General features: G+C 45.4%; 1 protein-coding gene across 3 annotated transcripts in view; it reads right to left on the reverse strand.

The window, feature by feature from the left end:
* The window catches only part of tmem63c (transmembrane protein 63C), a 217116-nt gene that overhangs the window by 106995 nt on the left and 90021 nt on the right, over nucleotides 1-20100 (reverse strand). For all 3 annotated transcript variants that reach the window (XM_080202134.1, XM_080202132.1, XM_080202133.1), the window contains 4 exons: nucleotides 19889-19926; nucleotides 14894-15036; nucleotides 10875-10926; nucleotides 10549-10657 (listed from right to left, as the gene is read on the reverse strand). In XM_080202134.1, coding sequence (XP_080058260.1) covers nucleotides 10549-10657; nucleotides 10875-10926; nucleotides 14894-15036; nucleotides 19889-19926 — 342 coding nt within the window. The remainder of the gene's footprint in view (nucleotides 1-10548; nucleotides 10658-10874; nucleotides 10927-14893; nucleotides 15037-19888; nucleotides 19927-20100) is intronic.

Raw genomic sequence — 20100 nt, forward strand, 5'->3', positions numbered from 1 at the left:
TTATTTTGAATATATATTAATGACCTGGATTTAGCTTTATGAAATACCATTTCAAAGTTTGAATATTGCTCAAAATTTGGAAATGTAGTAAACAATGGGAATAATAAGACTTAAATAGGAAATAGCATGTTGAAATGAGCAGACACATGGAAGATGTAATTTAAAAGACAGAAGTATAAAGTGAATGGCATGGTGGCACAGTGGTTAGCACTGCTGCCCCACAGTGCCAGAGACCCCGGTCCAATTCCCAGCTTGACTCACTGTCTGTGTGGAACAAAGTACAAAGAAAATTACAGCACAGGAACAGGACCTTCGGCCCTCAAAGCCTGCACTGACCTTGTGCCCGGCTGAACTAAAATCCCCTACTCTTCGGGGGACCATATCCCTCTATTCCCATTCTATTCATGTATTTGTCAAGACATCTCTTAAAAATCACTATGGTATCTGCTTCCACTACCTCCCCCGGCAACAAGTTCCAGGCACCCACCACCCTCTGTGTAAAAAAATCTGCCTTGTACATCTCCTTTAAACCTTGTCCCTCGCAAGGTTTAAACCTTGTGCTGTGCTGACTTTTCCACCCGGGCAAAAAGCTTCTGACTATCCACTCTGTCCACGCCCCTCAATCTCGTAGATTTCTATCAGGTCTCCCCTCAACCTCCATCGTTCCAGTGATAACAAACTAATTTTCTCCAACCTCTCCTCAAAGCTAATGCCCTCCATGCCAGGCAACATTCTGGTAAATCTTTTCTGTACCCTCTCCAAAGCCTCCACATCCTTCTGGTAGTGTGGCGACCAGAATTGAACACTATATTCCAAGTGCAGCCTAACTAAGATTCTACAAAGCTGTAACATTATTTGCCAATTTTTAAACTCAATACCCCAGCCGATGAAGGCAAGCATGCCGTATGCCTTCTTGACTACCTTCTCCACCTGCATTGCCACTTTCAGTGACCTGTGTACCTGTACACCCAGATCCCTCTGCCTATCAATATTCTTAAGGGTTCTGCCATTTATTCTATATTTCCTATCTGTATTAGACCTTCCAAAATGCATTACCTCAGATTTGTCTGGATTAATCTGCCATCTCTCCACCCAAGTCTCCAACTGATCTATATCCTGCTGCATCCTCTGTTGGTCCTCATCGCTATCCACAAATCCACCAACCTTTGTGTCATCTGCAAACTTACTAATCAAACCAGTACATTTTCCTCCAAATCATTTATATATATTACAAATAGCAAAGGTCCCAGCACTGATCCCTGAGGAACACCACTTGTCACAACCCTCCATTCAAACAAAATACAAAGAAAATTACAGCACAGGAACAGGCCCTTCACCCTTCCAAGCCTGCAGCACTTCCAAGTGCTGCCCAGCTGACCTAAAACCCCCACCCTTTCTTTTTTCTTTGATGTAAGGCTCACCGGCCTGTAATTATCTGGATTATTCTTGCTACCTTCTTAAACAAAGGAATTTATTTCTAAAAGGCATTTGATAAGGTGCCTCACAAATGGTTGCTGCAAAAGGTTAGGGCGCAAGGAGTTGGGGGTAAGATGTTAGCGTGGATAGAGGATTGGCTGTCTAATAGGAAGCAGAGAGTTGGAATCAATGGGTGCTATTCTGGTTGGCAGTTGGTGACTAGCGGATTGCAGCAGGGATCGGTGCTGGGGCCTCAGCTATTTACCATTTATGTAGATGATCTGGAGGAGGGGGCTGAGTGTAGGGTAACGAAATTTGCTGATGACATGAAGATGAGTGGAAAAGCAAATTGCGTGGAGGGTGTGGAAAGTCTGCAGAGAGATCTGGATAGGCTGAGTGAGTGGGCAAGGACCTGGCAGATGGAGTACAATGTTAGCAACTGTGAGGTTATCCACTTTGGTAGAAATAATAGTAGGAGGAATTATTATTTAAAGGGTGAAAAGCTGCCGCATGCTACGGTGCAGAGGGACCTGGGGGTCCTGTGCACGAATCGCAAAAACCCAGTCTGCAGGTGCAGCAGGTGATCAAGAAGGTGAATGGAATGTTGGCTTTTATAGCGAGGGGGTTAGAATATAAAAGCAGGGAGGTCTTGCTGCAACTGTATAGGGTACTGGTGAGGCCGCAACTGGAGAACTGTGTGCAGTTTTGGTCGCCGCACTTGCGAAAGGATATATTGGCCTTGGAGGGAGTGCAGAGAACATTCACTAGGCTGATACCAGAGATGAGGGGGTTAGCCTATGAAGAGAGACTGAATGGACTGGGTCTATACTCGTTGGAGTTTAGAAGGCTGAGGGGGGATCTTATACAGACATATAAGATAATGAAGGGGATGGATAGGGTAGAGATAGAGAGATTCTTCCTGCTTAGAAAGGATAGCAGGACTAGAGGGCACAGCCTCAAAATAAGGGGGGAGGCAGTTTAGATCGGAGTTGAGGAGGAACTTCTCCACTCAAAGGGTGGTGAATCTCTGGAATTCTCTGCCCGTTGAAATGGTGGAGGCTACCTCGCTGAATATATTTAAGACACAGGTAGATAGGTTTCTGGTAGACAAGGGGATTAAGGGTTATGGTGAGAAAGCGGGAAAGTGGAACTGATCCACTTCAGATCAGCCATGATCTTATTGAATGGCGGGGCAGGCTCGAAGGGCTAGATGGCCTACTCCTGCTCCTATTTCTTATGTTCTTATGGAGCAACACTGGCTATTCTCCAATCCTCTGGGACCTCCTTTAAAGCTAGCCAGTGAGGATACAAAGATCTCTGTCAAGGCAATTTCCTCCCTTGCAGCTCACAGTATTCTGAGCTATATCCCATCAGGGCCTGGGGATTTGTCCACCTTGATGTTTCTCAAGAAACCCATCACCACCTTTCTGACTTCAACATGACTCAAACTATCTACACATCCTTTCCCAGACTCATCATCCACCAAGTTCTTCTCTTTGGTGAATACTGACATAAAGTACTCATTTAATACCTCACCCATTTCTTCTGACTCCACACATAAATTCCCTCCCCTATCCTTGAGTGGGCCAACCATCTATCTGGCTACCCGCTTGCTTTTTATATATGTATAAAAAGCCTTGGAATTTTCCTTAATCATACTGGACAATGACGTTTCGTAAACCTTTTTGGGCTTAGTTTGGTGGAGTTTGCACATTATAGTGGAGACTGCTCATTCTCCCCGTGTCTGCATGGGTTTCCTCTGCATGCTCCAGTTTCCTCCCACAGTCCAAAAGATGTGCTGGTTAGGTGCATTGGCCATGCTAAATTCTCCCTCAGTGTACCCGAACAGGTGCCAGAGTGTGGCAAGTAGGGGATTTTCACAGTAACTTCATTGCCCTGTTAATGTAAGCCTGCTTGTGATGAATAAACTTAAATTTTGAAACATTTTAGTAAGAAGAATGAGGCAGCAATATAAACTAAATGGTAAACGCAAGAGATCAAAGAGAATTCTCTTTGCTCTCAGCTCTGACTAAGGGTGACCTAGACTTGAAACGTTGGCACGATTCTCGTCCCACAGATGCTTTCAGGCCTGCTGAAATTTTCCAGCATTTTCTGTTTTTGTTTCGGATTCCAGCATTTGCAGTATTTTGCTTTTATTATAAACTAAATGGTACAATTTTAAAGGAGCTGGAGGAATAAGGAGGCCTGGATATGTACTTGAATATTTGAAGATAGCAGGACACATGAGAAGGGTGTTAAAAATGTGTATGGAATCTTTGGTTTTATTGATCTAGGCATAGAGTACTAAAACAGGGAAGTTACGCTGAATCTTTATAATTCACTCGTTCAGCCCAGCTTGAGTATCTGGCCAATTGTGGACACCAAATCAGGAACAATCCAGAAACTACGTGTGTTCTCACAGCGGTGAAGTTAAGGAGAGATTCAGTGGAGATGTTCAAAACAATGAAGGATGTGACAAAGTGAATAAATAAACTGTTTCCAGAGACAAAAGGATTAGTGACTGGAAGTAACTGGTGAAATACCTGCAGTAACATGTGGAAACTTTTATTTGTATAGCAAGTTGTTGTGATCTGGAATGTTCAGCTTGCAAAGATGGTGAAAACAGATTCAATTGTAAGATTCAAAAGGAGATTGGATAAAAATGAAGGGCAATGATTTGTAGGGAATGAGACTAATTGGATAGTTTTAGAATGAGCTGGCCCAGGCACAATTCTTTGATTCTATGAATTATTAGAAGGAGTACAGAGCTGAGAGATCAGATTTATTTCTGCCCCTGGAGGGTGGAGTTATGAAGAAAGATCATTGCACCTTGGAAATTCTTCAGAAACCCTCAACTCTTGAGAGTTCATTGTCAGGATGTGGGCATCACCAGCAAGGCTGCCATTTATTGGTCATCTTTAACAAGGTGATATTTAACTGCTTTATTGAACCACTGGAAATCCACATGCCATTCTTTCATAGAATTATAAAATCCCTACAGTGCAGAAGGAGGCCATTTTGCCCATCAAGCCTGCACTGACAACCATCCCACCGAGGCCATAACCCCGTAGCCCCATGTATTTACCCTAGCTAATCCTCTGACATTGATGCACAATTTACCATGGCCAATCAACCTAACCTGCAATCTTTGGAGTGTGGGAGGAAACCCAGGCAGACACAGGGAGTATGTGCAAACTTCACACATAGGGTCACTCAGGCTGGAATTGAACTTGATTTCCTAGCACTGCAAGGCAGCAATGCTAACCACTGCGCCACCATGCTGCCCAGCCGCAGCAGTTTGACCAACTGAGGACTTTTCTCGGCCACTTCAGACCACAGTTCGAGTGAAATCAGATAATGTGTGACTGATGTAAGTTCAGACTGGGTAAGGACAATGGGTTTCCTTTCTAAATGTTACAACAAAAAGCTGGGTTTTTGCGATGGTCTGGCAGCTACCTGGGGAATTTTGAAGATTTCCATGAACATGGAAACTTGAGATCAGCTAACCTGCCATCAGGCAGATGTTCAAAGGAAAGATTAAAGTAAAGTTTATTTATTAGTATCACAAGAAGGTTTACATTAACACTGCAATAAAGTTACTGTGAAATTCCCCTAATCGCCATACTTTAACATAGAACATTACAGCGCAGAACAGGCCCTTCGGCCCACGATGTTGCGCCGACCAGTTAAAAAACAATGACCCACTAACCTAAACCAATCCCTTTTCGTCCATAAACCTATCCACAGATCTCTTAAACGCCCCCAAACTAGGCGCATTTACAACTGCAGCAGGCAGGGCATTCCAATCCCTCACCACCCTCTGGGTAAAGAACCTACCCCTGACATCCGTCCTATAACTACCCCCCCTTAATTTAAAGCCATGCCCCCTCGTGCTAGCTTTCTCCATCCGAGGAAAAAGGCTATCACTGTCCACCCTATCTAAACCTCTAATCATCTTATACGTTTCAATAAGATCCCCTCGTAGCCGCCTTCCTTCTAGCGAAAACAACCCCAAATCCCTCAGTCTCTCCTCATAGGACCTCCCCTCCATACCAGGCAACATCCTGGTAAACCTCCTCTGCACCCTCTCCAAAGCCTCTACATCCTTCCTGTAATGTGGGGACCAGAACTGCACACAGTACTCCAAGTGCGGCCGCACCAGAGTTGTGTACAGTTGCAACATGACGCTGCGACTCCTAAATTCAATCCCCCTACCAATAAACGCCAAGACACCGTATGCCTTCTTAACAATCTTATCTACTTGATTCCCAACTTTCAGGGATCTATGTACACATACACCTAGATCCCTCTGTTCATCCACACTATTCAGAGTCCTCCCGTTAGCCCTATACTCGACACATCTGTTATTCGTGCCAAAGTGAATTACCTCACACTTCTCCGCATTAAACTCCATCCGCCACCTCTCGGCCCAGCTCTGCAACCTGTCCAAGTCTCCCTGCAAACTATGACACCCTTCCTCACAATCTACCACACCTCCGACTTTGGTGTCATCAGCAAATTTACTAATCCACCCAACTACACCCTCATCCAGATCATTAATAAAAATTACAAACAGCAGTGGCCCCAAAACAGATCCCTGAGGCACACCACTTGTAACCGAACTCCATGACGAATATTTACCATCAACCACCACCCTCTGTCTCCTATCTGCTAGCCAATTCCTGATCCAATTTCCTAGACTACCCTCAATCCCATACATCTGCATTTTCTGCAGAAGCCTTCCATGGTGAACCTTATCAAACGCCTTACTAAAATCCATATATACCACGTCAACTGCCTTACCCCCATCCACCTCTTTGGTCACTTTCTCAAAAAACTCAATAAGGTTAGTAAGGCACGACCTACCCGCTACAAAACCATGCTGACTATCTCCAATCAATTCATTACTCTCCAAATAACTATAAATCCTATCCCTAATAATTTTTTCTAAAACCTTGCCCACAACAGAAGTAAGACTCACTGGTCTATAATTCCCGGGGAAGTCTCTGTTCCCCTTCTTAAACAATGGGACAACATTCGCTATCCTCCAATCTTCCGATACTATACCAGAGACCAACGACGACCTGAAGATCAGAGCCAGAGGCTCTGCAATCACCTCTCTTGCCTCCCAGAGAATCCTAGGGTAAATCCCATCCGGCCCAGGGGACTTATCTATTTTCAAACCCTCTAGAATATCCAGCACATCCCCCTTATCAACTGCAATACTGTCTATTTTACACCCCTGCAACCCAGTGTCCTCCTCAGCTATATTCATGTCCCCCTGCGTGAACACTGAAGAGAAATATTGGTTCAATGCCTCTCCAATCTCTTCCGGTTCCACACACAGCTTCCCTCTACTGTCTGTAACTGGCCCTAATCTTGCCCTAACCAACCTTCTGTTCTTGACATACCTATAGAACGCCTTAGGATTCTCCTTAATCCTATCAGCCAAAGTCTTCTCATGTCCTCTTTTAGCCCTTCTTAACTCACTCTTCAACTCCCTCCTAGCCAATCTAAAGCTTTCTAATGCACTACCTGAGCCCTCAAGCCTCATCCGAACTTAAGCCTCCTTTTTCTTTTTAACTAACGAATCAACTTTTTTAGTGCACCACGGTTCCCTAGCCCTACCAAATCCTCCTTGCCTGACAGGGACATACCTATCACGGACTCGCAGTAGCTGCTCCTTGAAAAAACTCCACATTCCGGACGTTCCCAGTCCCTGTAATCTCCTAGTCCAACCTATGCTTCCTAATTCTCTCCTAACAGCCTCATAATTACCCTTCCCCCAGCTACAACTACTGGCCCGAGGTTCATACCTATCCCTTTCCATCACTAAGGCGAACGTAACCGAATTGTGGTCACTATCACCAAAATGCACACCAACTTCCAAGTCTAGCACCTGGTCTGGCTCATTTCCCAGCACCAAATCCAATATAGCCTCACCTCTAGTTGGCCTATCTACATACTAAGTCAAAAAACCTTCCTGCACGCTTTGTACAAAAACTGACCCCTCTAATGAGCTAGAGCTATAGCAATTCCAATCAATATTAGTAAAGTTAAAGTCCCCCATAACAATTACCCTATTACTTTCACTCCTAACCAGGATCGTCTCCGCAATCCTTTCCTCAACCTCTCTAGAACTTTTAGGAGGTCTATAAAAGACTCCCAACAGGGTGACCTCTCCTCTCAAATTTCTAATCTCCGCCCATACTACCTCAACAGACAAGTCCTCATCAAACTTCCTCTCTGACACTGTGATACAGTCCTTGACCAATAATGCTACCCCTCCCCCCCTTCTACCTCCTTCTCTACTCCGACTAAAGCATTTGAACCCCGGGACCGGCAACAACCATTCCTGACCCTGCTCTATCCATGTCTCTGAAATGGCCACAACATCAAAGTCCCAGGTACTGATCCACGCTGCAAGTTCATCCACTTTATTGCGAATACCCTTCGCATTAAAGTATACGCATTTCAAACCCTGCTCCGGCCCACCCCCACGATGCCATGCATTGCAGTCCCCATCTATGCCCCCCTCACTTTCACCCCCTCTACTCAGGATCCCACCCCCCCTCCAAATCAGTTTAAACCTCCCTGCATAGCCTTTGCAAATTTACCCCCCAGGATATTTGTTCCCCTCTGATTCAGGTGTAGACCATCACTCTTACAGAGGTCCCACGTTCCCCAGAATGAGCCCCAATTGCTCAAGTACCTGAACCCCTCCCTCCTGCACCATCCCCTCAGCCACAAGTTCAAACTTTCCCTCTCTCTATTCCTCTCTAAACTGTCCCGTGGCACAGGCAAGAGTCCGGAGATAACCACTCTGTCTGACTTGGCCTTTAGTTTCCACCCCAACTCCATAAATCTCTGCTTAATACCCCCTTCCCTTAACCTCCCTATGTCATGCGTCCCCACATGAAGTATAACTTGGGGTTGATCTCCCTCTCCCCTAAGAGTCCTGAATACCCTTTCCGATACAATCCGGACCCCAGCCCCTGGTAGGCAACACACCAGCCCTGAGTCCCTACCATTACTTCCGACTCTCCTATCCGTCCCCTTAACTGTGGAGTCCCCAATCACGAGGCCCAATCTTTTACATCCCCTAACCACCTGAGCTTTTACAATAGGCTTACCCCCAGAGACCTGCTCCCTTTGGCTATCCCCAGTTGATTCCTCCTCAACTGTAGCCTCCAGGACCGAAAACCTATTTTGGAGGGGAACAGCCCCAGGGGATTGTCCCCCCACTTGCTTCTTTCCCCTCCTCCTGGCAGTGACCCAAGACTCATTTCTGGGAGTGACTATCTCCTTATAACTCCTATCGATGTCCGCTTCTGCCTCCCGAATTATGCGGAGTTCTTCTAATTCCACCTCCAGCTCCTTTACACGCTCCTCCAGAAGCTGCAATCGAACACACATCTTACAAGTAAAATCACCTGAAACACTACTGGAGTCCGTCGCCACATACATCCCACAGGAGATGCAGCTTACTGCCTGAACTGCCATCCCTGAAACAATTACCAGCAGAAAAATAAAAATATTAAAAAAAAAACTTCCCCCACACTTATAATTTAGGTTAGAGGAGGTGGGAGGGTGGGATTCTCTACCAGTGTAGAGGATCGGGTATCCTCTCTGCGCTAATTTATAGGGTTAGGGGCCCGAGAAAAAAAAACTACAACTACCGGTAAGCGTCCTAGTGACAACTTCCGGTTTCTAACTAATTTTAAAAAAAAACCGCCGAAACTCGCGATTTAAACTAGAAATAAAAAGTTAAACAATATAAACAGAAAAATGTACCTTCTTTGCTGCCTCCTCACACGCCCAAAAATCACTGCCTCTCGATACTGCTCCTCAGGAACAATGAGGCTGATACACGGAGGTAGGTGCTTATAAACCCGAGAAAAAAAACTAAACTACTGGGAGGCGTCCTAGTGCCTTTTCACCTTCACTGAGACAGAATTTAACATGGTCAATCCACCTAACCCGCATATCTTTTGGACCATGGAAGGAAACCAGAGGAAACCTATGCGTACACGGGGGAACGTGCAGACTCTGCAGACAGTGATCCAAGCCGGGAATTGAACCCGGGTCCCTGGCACTATAAGGCAGCAGTGCTAACTACTGTGCCACCGTGCTAAAGATGTGAAAAGAAAATGGAAAAATTAGGTAATATTTTAACACAAATAGGATTGCAAAATTGATTATTGTAGGGTAGGGGAACAACTGGATGAATTTCTGTAAGGAGGGGCAAGATTGGGATATGATTCTGGAATCTCTGATGTACATTAAGGTTTCATAGAACATAGAACATAGAACATTACAGCGCAGAACAGGCCCTTCGGCCCACGATGTTGCGCCAACCAGCTTTTTAAAAAAAAACACTAACCCACTAATCTAAACCAATCCCATTTCGTCCATAAACCTATCCACAGATCTCTTAAACGCCCCCAAACTAGGCGCATTTACAACTGCAGCTGGCAGGGCATTCCAGTCCCTCACCACCCTCTGGGTAAAGAACCTACCCCTGACATCAGTCCTATAACTACCCCCCCTTAATTTAAAGCCATGCCCCCTCGTGCTAGCTTTCTCCATCCTAGGAAAAAGGCTATCACTATCCACCCTGTCTAAACCTCTAATCATCTTATATGTTTCAATAAGGTCCCCTCTTAGCCGCCTTCTTTCCAGCGAAAACAACCCCAAATCTCTCAGTCTCTCCTCATAGGATCTCCCCTCCATACCAGGCAACATCCTGGTAAACCTCCTCTGCACCCTCTCCAAAGCCTCTACATCGAGGGGGTTGTTGCCAGGGTAACCAGTTGCAGCATTGTCAGGCTCCTAGAAGTTTTCAGATGGCAACATCAGGCACTATTGCTCATACTTCACTCTGTAATCGCCGTCCCGCCAATACAACAATCTTTTCAGCTGCTTTAGCCATAGAATCCATACAGGAAAGATAGAGGCCATTTGGACCATCTAGTCTGCACCGACTCTCCATCTTACCTAGACCCACCACCCACCCTATTCCGGTAACCCCATGCATTTACCATGTCTAATCGCCTTAACCTACATATGTTGGGACACAAAGGGGTAATTCAGCATGGCCAATCCGCCTAACCTGCACATCTTTGGACTCACCTTTTCATTGTCTTTGTAATCCAGCTGCAGAGAGTGATGACCCATGCAGATCACAGTAACTATGAAATAAAGAAGTGCAAATATACTATGTAGCCAGAGTAGTCGATCACTGGAAAACAAGAGAAATGAGAGCATGAAGAGATGAAGAATTAGAGTGCAGGGTTTGGGGAGGGAAATGAAGGAGTGGGCGGAGGAAGAAGCAGAGCAGGAGTTAGACAGAGCAGAAGGAGTGCAAAAGGGGGAGGGGGCTGATGCCGCTGTGGGGAGGGATGGAGAAATTGGAAAAGAGTCCATCAGTGTCCCACCACCAGCCAGTATTCACTCACTCAGCGGGGACATTTGCAATGGTAGTGCGGCCGAAGTGTTGCGGACTGTCACCTGAAATTAAGGCAAAGATTCACAAGTTAGTGAGGGCTGCAAGAGCTCTTAAACACAGAGACAGCACAGAATCAACATCACTAACTCTGGAGACAGCAGTGTCATCTGTCATATATCCACCCATTCCAGAAACCTGTCTATGTCCTCTTTAACTTTAATGCTCCTAACAGTTCCCAAGTTTTGTGCTGTGTCAGAAACAAATTTTGAATTTTTAAAATTCATTCTTAGAATCTGTAAGTTGCTGGCTAGACCAGCGTTTATTGCCCATCCTTAGTTGCCCTTCAGAAGGTGATAATGAGCTGCTTTCTTGAACAGCTGCAGTCCATCTGATGTGGATAGACCCACAGTGCTGTTAGGGAAGGAGTTCCAGGATTTTGCCCCAGCTTCTGTGAAGGAACAGCATTGCATTTCCAAATCAGGATGGTCGATGGCTTGGAGGGGAGCTTCCAGATGGTGGTGTCTGCTGTCCTTGTCCTTCTAGATGGTCAAGGTCGTTGATTTGGAAGGTGTTTTATGAAGATGCTTGGTGAGTTCCCAAGGTGCATTTTACAGATGGTACACATTATTGCCACTGTGCATTGGGAGTAGAGGGAATGTTTGTAAATGAGGTGCCAATCAAACAGGGTGCTTTGTCCTGGATGGTGTCAAGTTAGATCTGCACTCATCCAGACAATTGGACTGTATTCCATCACACGCCTGATTTGTATTTTGTAGATGGTGGGCAGGCTTTGGGGAGTCAGGTGGTGAGTTATTTATCGCAGGATTCTTAGCTTCTGGCCACTCCTGCAGCCATGGTATTTACCACAGGAGACAAGAGTTGATTTTCAAACTGGAGGCCTGTGGCCAGCGGAATGCCTCAGGGATTGGTGCTAGGTCCACTGTTATTCGTTATTTATATTAATGATTTGGATGAGAATTTAGGAGGTATGGTTTTTAAGTTTGCAGATGAGACCAAGATTGGTGGCATAATGGGCAGTGAAGAAGGTTATCTAGGATTGCAATGGGATCTTGATCAATTGGGCCAGTGGGCTGATGAATGGCAGATGGAATCTAATTTAGATAAAGTGAGGTGATGTATTTTGGTAGATCGAGTTGGGGAAGGACCTATTCAGTTAATGGTGCGTCGGGGAGAGTTACAGAACAAAGAGATCTAGGGATACAAGTTCATAGCTTCTTGAAACTGGAGTCACAGGTGAACAGAGTGGTGAATGCAGCATTCAGATGCTTGGTTTCATTGGTCAGAACATTGAATATAGGAGTTGGAATGTCTTGTTGAAGTTGTACAAGGCATTGGTGAGGCCACACTTGAAATACTACGTACAGTTCTGGTCACCCTATTACGAAAAGGATATCATTAAACTAGAAAGATTATCATTAAACTAGAAAGGATATCATTAAATTAGAAAGCACGCAGAAAAGATTTACTAGGATGCTAACGGGACTTAATGGTTTGAGTTATAAGGAGAGGTTGGATAGACTGGGACTTTTTTTCCTGAAGCGTAGGAGGCTTAGGAGTGATGTTATAGAGGTCTATAAAATAATGAGGGGCATAGATAAGTCAACATCTTTTCCCAAAGGTAGGTGAGTCTAAAACTAGACAGCATATGTTTAAAGTAAGAAGAAAAATATGTAAAAGGGTCCAGGGGGTCAATTTTTTCACTGAGAGGGTAGCGAGTGTCCGGAATGAGCTGCCAGAGGCAGTGGTAAAGGTGGGTACAATTTCGTCTTTTAAAAAGCATTTAGACAGTTACATGGATAAGATGGGTATAGAGGGATATAGGCCAAATGCAAGCAATTGGGACAACCTTAATCGTAAATACAGGGCAGCATGGACAAGCTGGGCCAAAGGCCCTGTTTCCAAGCTGTAAACCTCTCTGAGTCTGTATGGCTGGTCCAATTCAGTTTTGGTCAATGGTAACCTCCAGGATGTTGATGGTAGTGTTTTCAGTGAAGGTAATGTCACTGAATGTCAAAGGGTAATGGTTAGATCCTCTATTAGAGATGATCATTGCCTGGCATTCACGTAGCACGAATATTACTTGCCACTTGTCAGTCCAAGCTTGGATATTGTCCAGTCTTGCTTCAGTACTTCAGTACACCAATGATTAAGGTCACAAACATAGAACAAAATTAGCAATGGTCATCCATTTAGCACTGAGATCAGGGTAAATGTCTTTACTCAGAGGATTGTTTGGCTTTCAAATTCTAATTCCGGAGATCCAGCAATGCTCATTCAGGACTTAGATCAATGAATTTTGGGCACTAAGGGAATTAATAGATACCCAATCATGTGACCAGGTGGTAATAAGGTAGAAGTGTAACCACCATCTGGCTGAATAGCAGAGCAAACTCAAGGAGCTGAATGAAATGCTGTAATGTCTATTTCTGATGTAATTAATGGTAGTTGTTATTGTCTCCCACCGCACCGCACCCCCCCCTCAACCCCCCGCCAACCCCCACCCCCCAGACTGTGCAACAGTCACTCTGCCTGTCCACACACTGGTGCTCCAGCTCCAGGAAGCAAGTGTTTCCTGCCACAACTTTTCCTGTGCCTGAACTACCTGCCATCCCCATGCTCCATGTTTCTCATCTGTCGATGCAGACTCAATAGGCTGAAGGGCCTCTTCCGCACTGTATGATTCTATGATTCTTCCCTCTGGTCCCCTCACTGTCACAAGAGGTGTTCCTGCCCCAACTCCTTGTAATAGAATTGCCCCCCTCCCCATTCCTTTTCCTCCTCCCACTTCTCCTGGAGGCTCCCCACCACTCCCCTTCTCCGGCCCTACTCTGTGTAGCGGAGGGAGGTCGTGGCATTGTCACTGGGCTAGATGGTGAAATTTAAATTCAATAAAAAGCATCTGGAATTAAAAATCTACTGACGACCATGAAACCATTGTTGATTGCTGTCCTTATGGGAAAGAAATCTGCCGTCCTTACCTGGTCTGGCCCACATGTGAATCTAGACCCACAGCGATGTGGTTGACTTAAATATCAGCCCAACCAGCAATGTCCACATCCCATGAATGAACAAAGCAAAATGTCCCTGAGTCCCTTCCTCGGTGCTTTCCCTGGAGCTGCCCATCATAATGGTGGACTGGGGTAAACACAGTAAGAAGTCTCACAACACCAGGTTTAATCCAACCAGATTATTTGATAGTAAACCCACAAGCTTTTGGAAACGGTGTTCCTTCATCAGGTGTGTGGAAGATGAACCTTATTACTATTATCAAATAAGCTGGTTGGACTTAAACCTGGTGTTGTGAGACTTCTTACTGTGCTGCCCAATTCCCCCAGCCTCTTACAGCAGCCACCCCTCTTCCACTTCTTTTCCTGCTCCCCCCCCTGCCCCAACCCCCCTTTCTCTACTCTGTGTTTCGGACTCCCATCACCTGCCCCAACTCAATATTCTGGAGCCACCTCTATAACTTTTCTCCCAGTCACCTCTCCCCTACTCTTTGTCTTAGAGGTTCTCCTCTCCCCCGTTCCTTTCCTGAAGTCCACCTCATTCCACTCCATTTTGCCCATCTCTAATTGCCTGTGAATGGAGTAACTATTTCAGAGCGCATTTAAGAGTCAGATTGCTGTGGTTCTGAAACCACATGTAGTCCAGACCAGGTAAGGGTGTCAGATTTCCTTCTCTAGAGGACATTAGTAAACCAGATGGTGTTTTTTAACAACGATCAACAATAGTGTAATGGTGATCATTAGACCTTAATTCCAGATTTTTATTTCTTTCAAATTTCATCATATGCCACGGTGGGATTCAAACCCAGGTCTCCAGGGATGTGTCCTGGGTTTCTGGATTACAAGTCCAGTTATACTACCACTTCGAACTGGAGCTACCCCCTCCTTGCACTCCATTTCCTAGTACTGGCCTCTCCCATCCTCCCAAAGTCATTTCCACACTCCTGGAGCTCCTTTTACCACTGTGCAGAGCCTTTAGACTCCCTATCTCAGGGCTCCTTACCCAGTAGGTCCCCAGAGAAGTTGACAGGTAGGACAATGGCAATGGACACAACACAGACAACAGTGAGCAGCACCAGGATGTGTCGCTGAAACGAGAGGTAGGTAATGGCGTCGATTCCACACTTGTACTGAATCTCATCATCCCTGAAAGCAAACACACTGAGTGAGTAAAAAGTGAACACTGCTCCAGTCTCCATCACTTTTCCTGGCATATTTCATCCCTCACCCACCACATGAACCATATGAAAAATCCTAAGGATCCTCCACACCCACCGCCCCCCCCCCCCCCACCTTTTATGCAGCACCAAGGGCAGGGGAAGTGGATGTTGAAAAAGATGGAAGTCACAGGCATGAAACATTAACCTTGTTTCTGCCCCCACAGTTGTTGCCAGATCTGCGGAGAATTTTTAGTATTTTTGATTTAATTTCCTACAGTGTTACAACTTTCTTTTCCTTCTTGCCCCCCCACTTTTCCTTTCTTGTCCCCCCACTTGCAACATGACGCTGCGACTCCTAAATTCAATTTTTAGTATTTTTGATTTAATTTCCTACAGTTTTACAACTTTCTTTTCCTTCTTGTCCCCCCACTTTTCCTTTCTAAATGGCTAAATACTTTCTAAATCCTTTCTAAATACTAAAAAGTTGCAAGTGGGGGGACAATCCCCTGGGGCTGTTCCCCTCCAAAATAGGTTTTCGGTCCTGGAGGCTACAGTTGAGGAGGAATCAACTGGGGATAGCCAAAGGGAGCAGGTCTCTGGGGGTGAGCCTATTGTAAAAGCTCAGGTGGTTAGGGGATGTAAAAGATTGGGCCTCGTGATTGGGGACTCCACAGTTAAGGAGACGGATAGGAGAGTCGGTAGTAATGGTAGGGACTCAGGGCTGGTGTGTTGCCTACCAGGGGCTGGGATCCGGGATGTGTCAGAGAGGATATTCAAGACTCTTAGGGGAGAGGGAGATCAACCACAAGTTATAATTCATGTGGGGACGCATGATATAGGGAGGTTAAGGGAAGGGGATATTAAGCAGAGATTTATGGAGTTGGGGTGGAAACTAAAGGCCAAGTCAGACAGAGTGGTTATCTCCGGACTCTTGCCTGTGCCACGGGATAGTTTAGAGAGGAATAGAGAGAGGGAAAGTTTGAACTTGTGGCTGAGGGGATGGTGCAGGAGGGAGGGGTTCAGGTACTTGAGCAATTGGGGCTCATTCTGGGGAAGGTGGGACCTCTATAAGAGTGATGGTTTACACCTGAACCAGAGGGGAACAAATATCCTGGGGGGTAATTTTGTGAAGGCTATGCGGAGTGGTTTAAACTGATTCAGAGGGGGGGTGGGATCCTGAGTAGAGGGGGTGAAAGTGAGGGGGGCATAGATGGGGACTGCAATGCACAGCATTGTGGGGGTGGGGTGGAGCAGGGTTTGAAATGCGTATACTTTAATGCGAGGAGTATTCGCAATAAAGTGGATGAACTTGCAGCGTGGATCAGTACCTGGGACTTTGATGTTGTGGCCATTTCAGAGACATGGATAGAGCAGGGTCAGGAATGGATGTTGCAGGTCCCGGGGTACAAATGCTTTAGTCGGAGTAGAGAAGGAGGTAGAAGGGGGGGAGGGGTAGCATTATTGGTCAAGGACTGTATCACAGTGTCAGAGAGGAAGTTTGATGAGGACTTGTCTGTTGAGGTAGTATGGGCGGAGATTAGAAATAGGAGAGGAGAGGTCACCCTGTTGGGAGTCTTTTATAGACCTCCAAAAAGTTCTAGAGAGGTTGAGGAAAGGATTGCGGAGACGATCCTGGTTAGGAGTGAAAGTAATAGGGTAATTGTTATGGGGGACTTTAACTTTACTAATATTGATTGGAATTGCTATAGCTCTAGCTCGTTAGAGGGATCAGTTTTTGTTCAAAGTGTGCAGGGAGGTTTTTTGACTCAGTATGTAGATAGGCCAACTAGAGGTGAGGCTATATTGGATTTGGTGCTGGGTAATGAGCCAGACCAGGTGCTAGACTTGGAAGTTGGTGTGCATTTTGGTGATAGTGACCACAGTTCGGTTACGTTCACCTTAGTGATGGAAAGGGATAGGTATGAACCTCGGGTCAGTAGTTTTAGCTGGGGGAAGGGTAATTATGAGGCTATTAGGAGAGAATTAGGAAGCATAGGTTGGACTAGGAGACTACAGGGACTGGGAACGTCCGAAATGTGGAGTTTTTTCAAGGAGCAGCTACTGCGGGTCTGTGATAGGTATGTCCCTGTCAGGCAAGGAGGATTTGGTAGGGCTAGGGAACCGTGGTGTACTAAAAAAGTTGATTCGTTGGTTAGGAAGAAAAAGGAGGCTTATGTTCGGATGAGGCTTGAGGGCTCAGGTAGTGCATTAGAAAGCTTTAGATTGGCTAGGAGGGAGTTGAAGAGGGGGTTAAGAAGGGCTAAAAGAGGACATGAGATGACTTTGGCTGATAGGATTAAGGAGAATCCTAAGGCATTCTATAGGTATGTCAAGAACAGAAGGTTGGTTAGGGCAAGATTAGGGCCAGTTACAGACAGTAGAGGGAAGCTGTGTGTGGAACCGGAAGAGATTGGAGAGGCACTGAACCAATATTTCTCTTCGGTGTTCACGCAGGGGGACATGAATGTAGCTGAGGAGGACACTGGGGTGCAGGGGTGTAAAATAGACAGTATTGCAGTTGATACCGGGGATGTGCTAGATATTCTAGAGGGCTTGAAAATAGATAAGTCCCCTGGTCCAGACGGGATTTACCCTAGGATTCTCTGGGAGGCTAGAGAGGTGATTGCAGAGCCTCTGGCTCTGATCTTCAGGTCATCGTTGGTCTCTGGTATAGTACCGGAAGATTGGAGGATAGCGAATGTTGTCCCATTGTTTAAGAAGGGGAACAGAGACTTCCCCGGGAATTATAGACCAGTGAGTCTTACTTCTGTTGTGAGCAAGGTTTTAGAAAGAATTATTAGGGATAGGATTTATAGTTATTTGGAGAGTAATGAATTGATTAGAGACAGTCAGCATGGTTTTATAGCAGGTAGGTCGTGCCTTACTAACCTTATTGAGTTCTTTGAGAAAGTGACCAAAGAGGTGGATAGGGGTAAGGCAGTTGACGTGGTATATATGGATTTTAGTAAGGCGTTTGATAAGGTTCACCATGGTAGGCTTCTGCAGAAAATGCAGATGTATGGGATTGGGGGTAATCTAGGTACTTGGATCAGGAATTGGCTAGCAGATAGGAGACAGAGGGTGGTGGTTGATGGTGAATATTCGTCATGGAGTTCGGTTACGAGTGGTGTGCCTCAGGGATCTGTTTTGGGGCCACTGCTGTTTGTAATTTTTATTAATGATCTGGATGAGGGTATAGTTGGGTGGATTAGTAAGTTTGCTGATGACACCAAAGTCGGAGGTGTGGTAGATTGTGAGGAAGGGTGTCATAGTTTGCAGGGTGACTTAGACAGGTTGCAGAGCTGGGCCGCGAGGTGGCGGATGGAGTTTAATGCGGAGAAGTGTGAGGTAATTCATTTCGGTAGGAGTAACAGATGTGTTGAGTATAGGGCTAACGGGAGGACTTTGAATAGTGTGGAGGAGCAGAGGGATCTAGGTGTCTGTGTACATAGATCCCTGAAAGTTGGGAATCAAGTAGATAAGGTTGTTAAGAAGGCATACGGTGTCTTGGCGTTTATTGGTAGGGGGATTGAATTTAGGAGTCGCAGCGTCATGTTGCAACTGTACACAACTCTGGTGCAGCCGCACTTGGAGTACTGTGTGCAGTTCTGGTCCCCACATTACAGGAAGGATGTGGAGGCTTTGGAGAGGGTGCAGAGGAGGTTTACCAGGATGTTGCCTGGTATGGAGGGGAGGTCCTATGAGGAGAGACTGAGGGATTTGGGGTTGTTTTCGCTGGAAAGAAGGAGGCTAAGAGGGGATCTTATTGAAACGTATAAGATGATTAGAGGTTTAGATAGGGTGGATAGTGATAGCCTTTTTCCTCAGATGGAGAAAGCTAGCATGAGGGGGCATGGCTTTAAATTAAGGGGGGGTAGTTATAGGACGGATGTCAGGGGTAGGTTCTTTACCCAGAGGGTGGTGAGGGATTGGAATGCCCTGCCTGCTGCAGTTGTAAATGCGCCTAGTTTGGGGGCGTTTAAGAGATCTGTGGATAGGTTTATGGACGAAAAGGGATTGGTTTAGATTAGTGGGTCAGTGTTTTTTTTTTAAAAAAACTGGTCGGCGCAACATCGTGGGCCGAAGGGCCTGTTCTGCGCTGTAATGTTCTATGTTCTAAGTTCTGAGTCCCATTTATTCCTTCTGACTATCATTTTGGTTCATTTTACAATTTATATTTTCTTCTTTTCTTCTCACATTCTTTACATGCTGTTTGATTGCTTCTTTTTCATGTCCCTGTCAATGGGCTTCTCAGCCTAGGCTTAATGGGCCGAAGGGCCTTTTCTGTACTGTATGATTCTTTGCCCCTATTCAGATGATGCTTTATCTCCTACTCATCTGTTTGCCACTTTGTTTGTCTCCCTCTTCAGAAGTGGAATCACTCTCATTTTCCCCAGAACTGGAAGCAATGCCCCTTTAAGCTCCCTAATGTTTCTCTTTCCATATTCTAGTACGTGGATAACAGATGCAATAATGAGCTCAGGACACTGAGTCTGGGTTGCAGGATACAGCATCCAGCACTCATTATTGCTTAACTGAAATCACGGATTACAATTTCCATTGACGGCAATTGCAAGTTAACTTAAAATAAAACAGAACGTTCTGGAAAAACTCAGCAAGTCCGGCAAAATCTGTGAAAAGGAAAGCAGAATTAACGTCTTGAGTCAAATTTGAGTCTTGTTTGGCATTGTTCTGAAGTTTTTCAGGTTCAAAGAAGAGTCACATTAGATTCGAAACATGAACTCAGTTTTTCTTGTCACAGAAGCCGCCAGACTTGCTGAGTTTTTCCAGCAATTCAGATCTGCAGAATTTTTGTTTTATTCTAGAGTTTAATTTACCTCATGTGATAGAGTGTGGTCAACCAGGAGCAGAAACCCTGCAGACACAGGACCAAAAACAGAAATCAAAATCACAAATTCAGCCACTACAATTAAAATCACAAATCAGAAAATTAAAATGAGCAATGAGATCACTCAGTAATTAGATAATCCGCCAGGCCAGGTTACTTAGTGATCTGGTAACGCACTTGGTCGGGTTGGGATCCAGTAAC

This window comes from Carcharhinus amblyrhynchos, chromosome 14, assembly GCF_965287045.1.
Source record: "Carcharhinus amblyrhynchos chromosome 14, sCarAmb.v2.hapA, whole genome shotgun sequence".
NCBI classification, from domain to species: domain Eukaryota; kingdom Metazoa; phylum Chordata; class Chondrichthyes; order Carcharhiniformes; family Carcharhinidae; genus Carcharhinus; species Carcharhinus amblyrhynchos.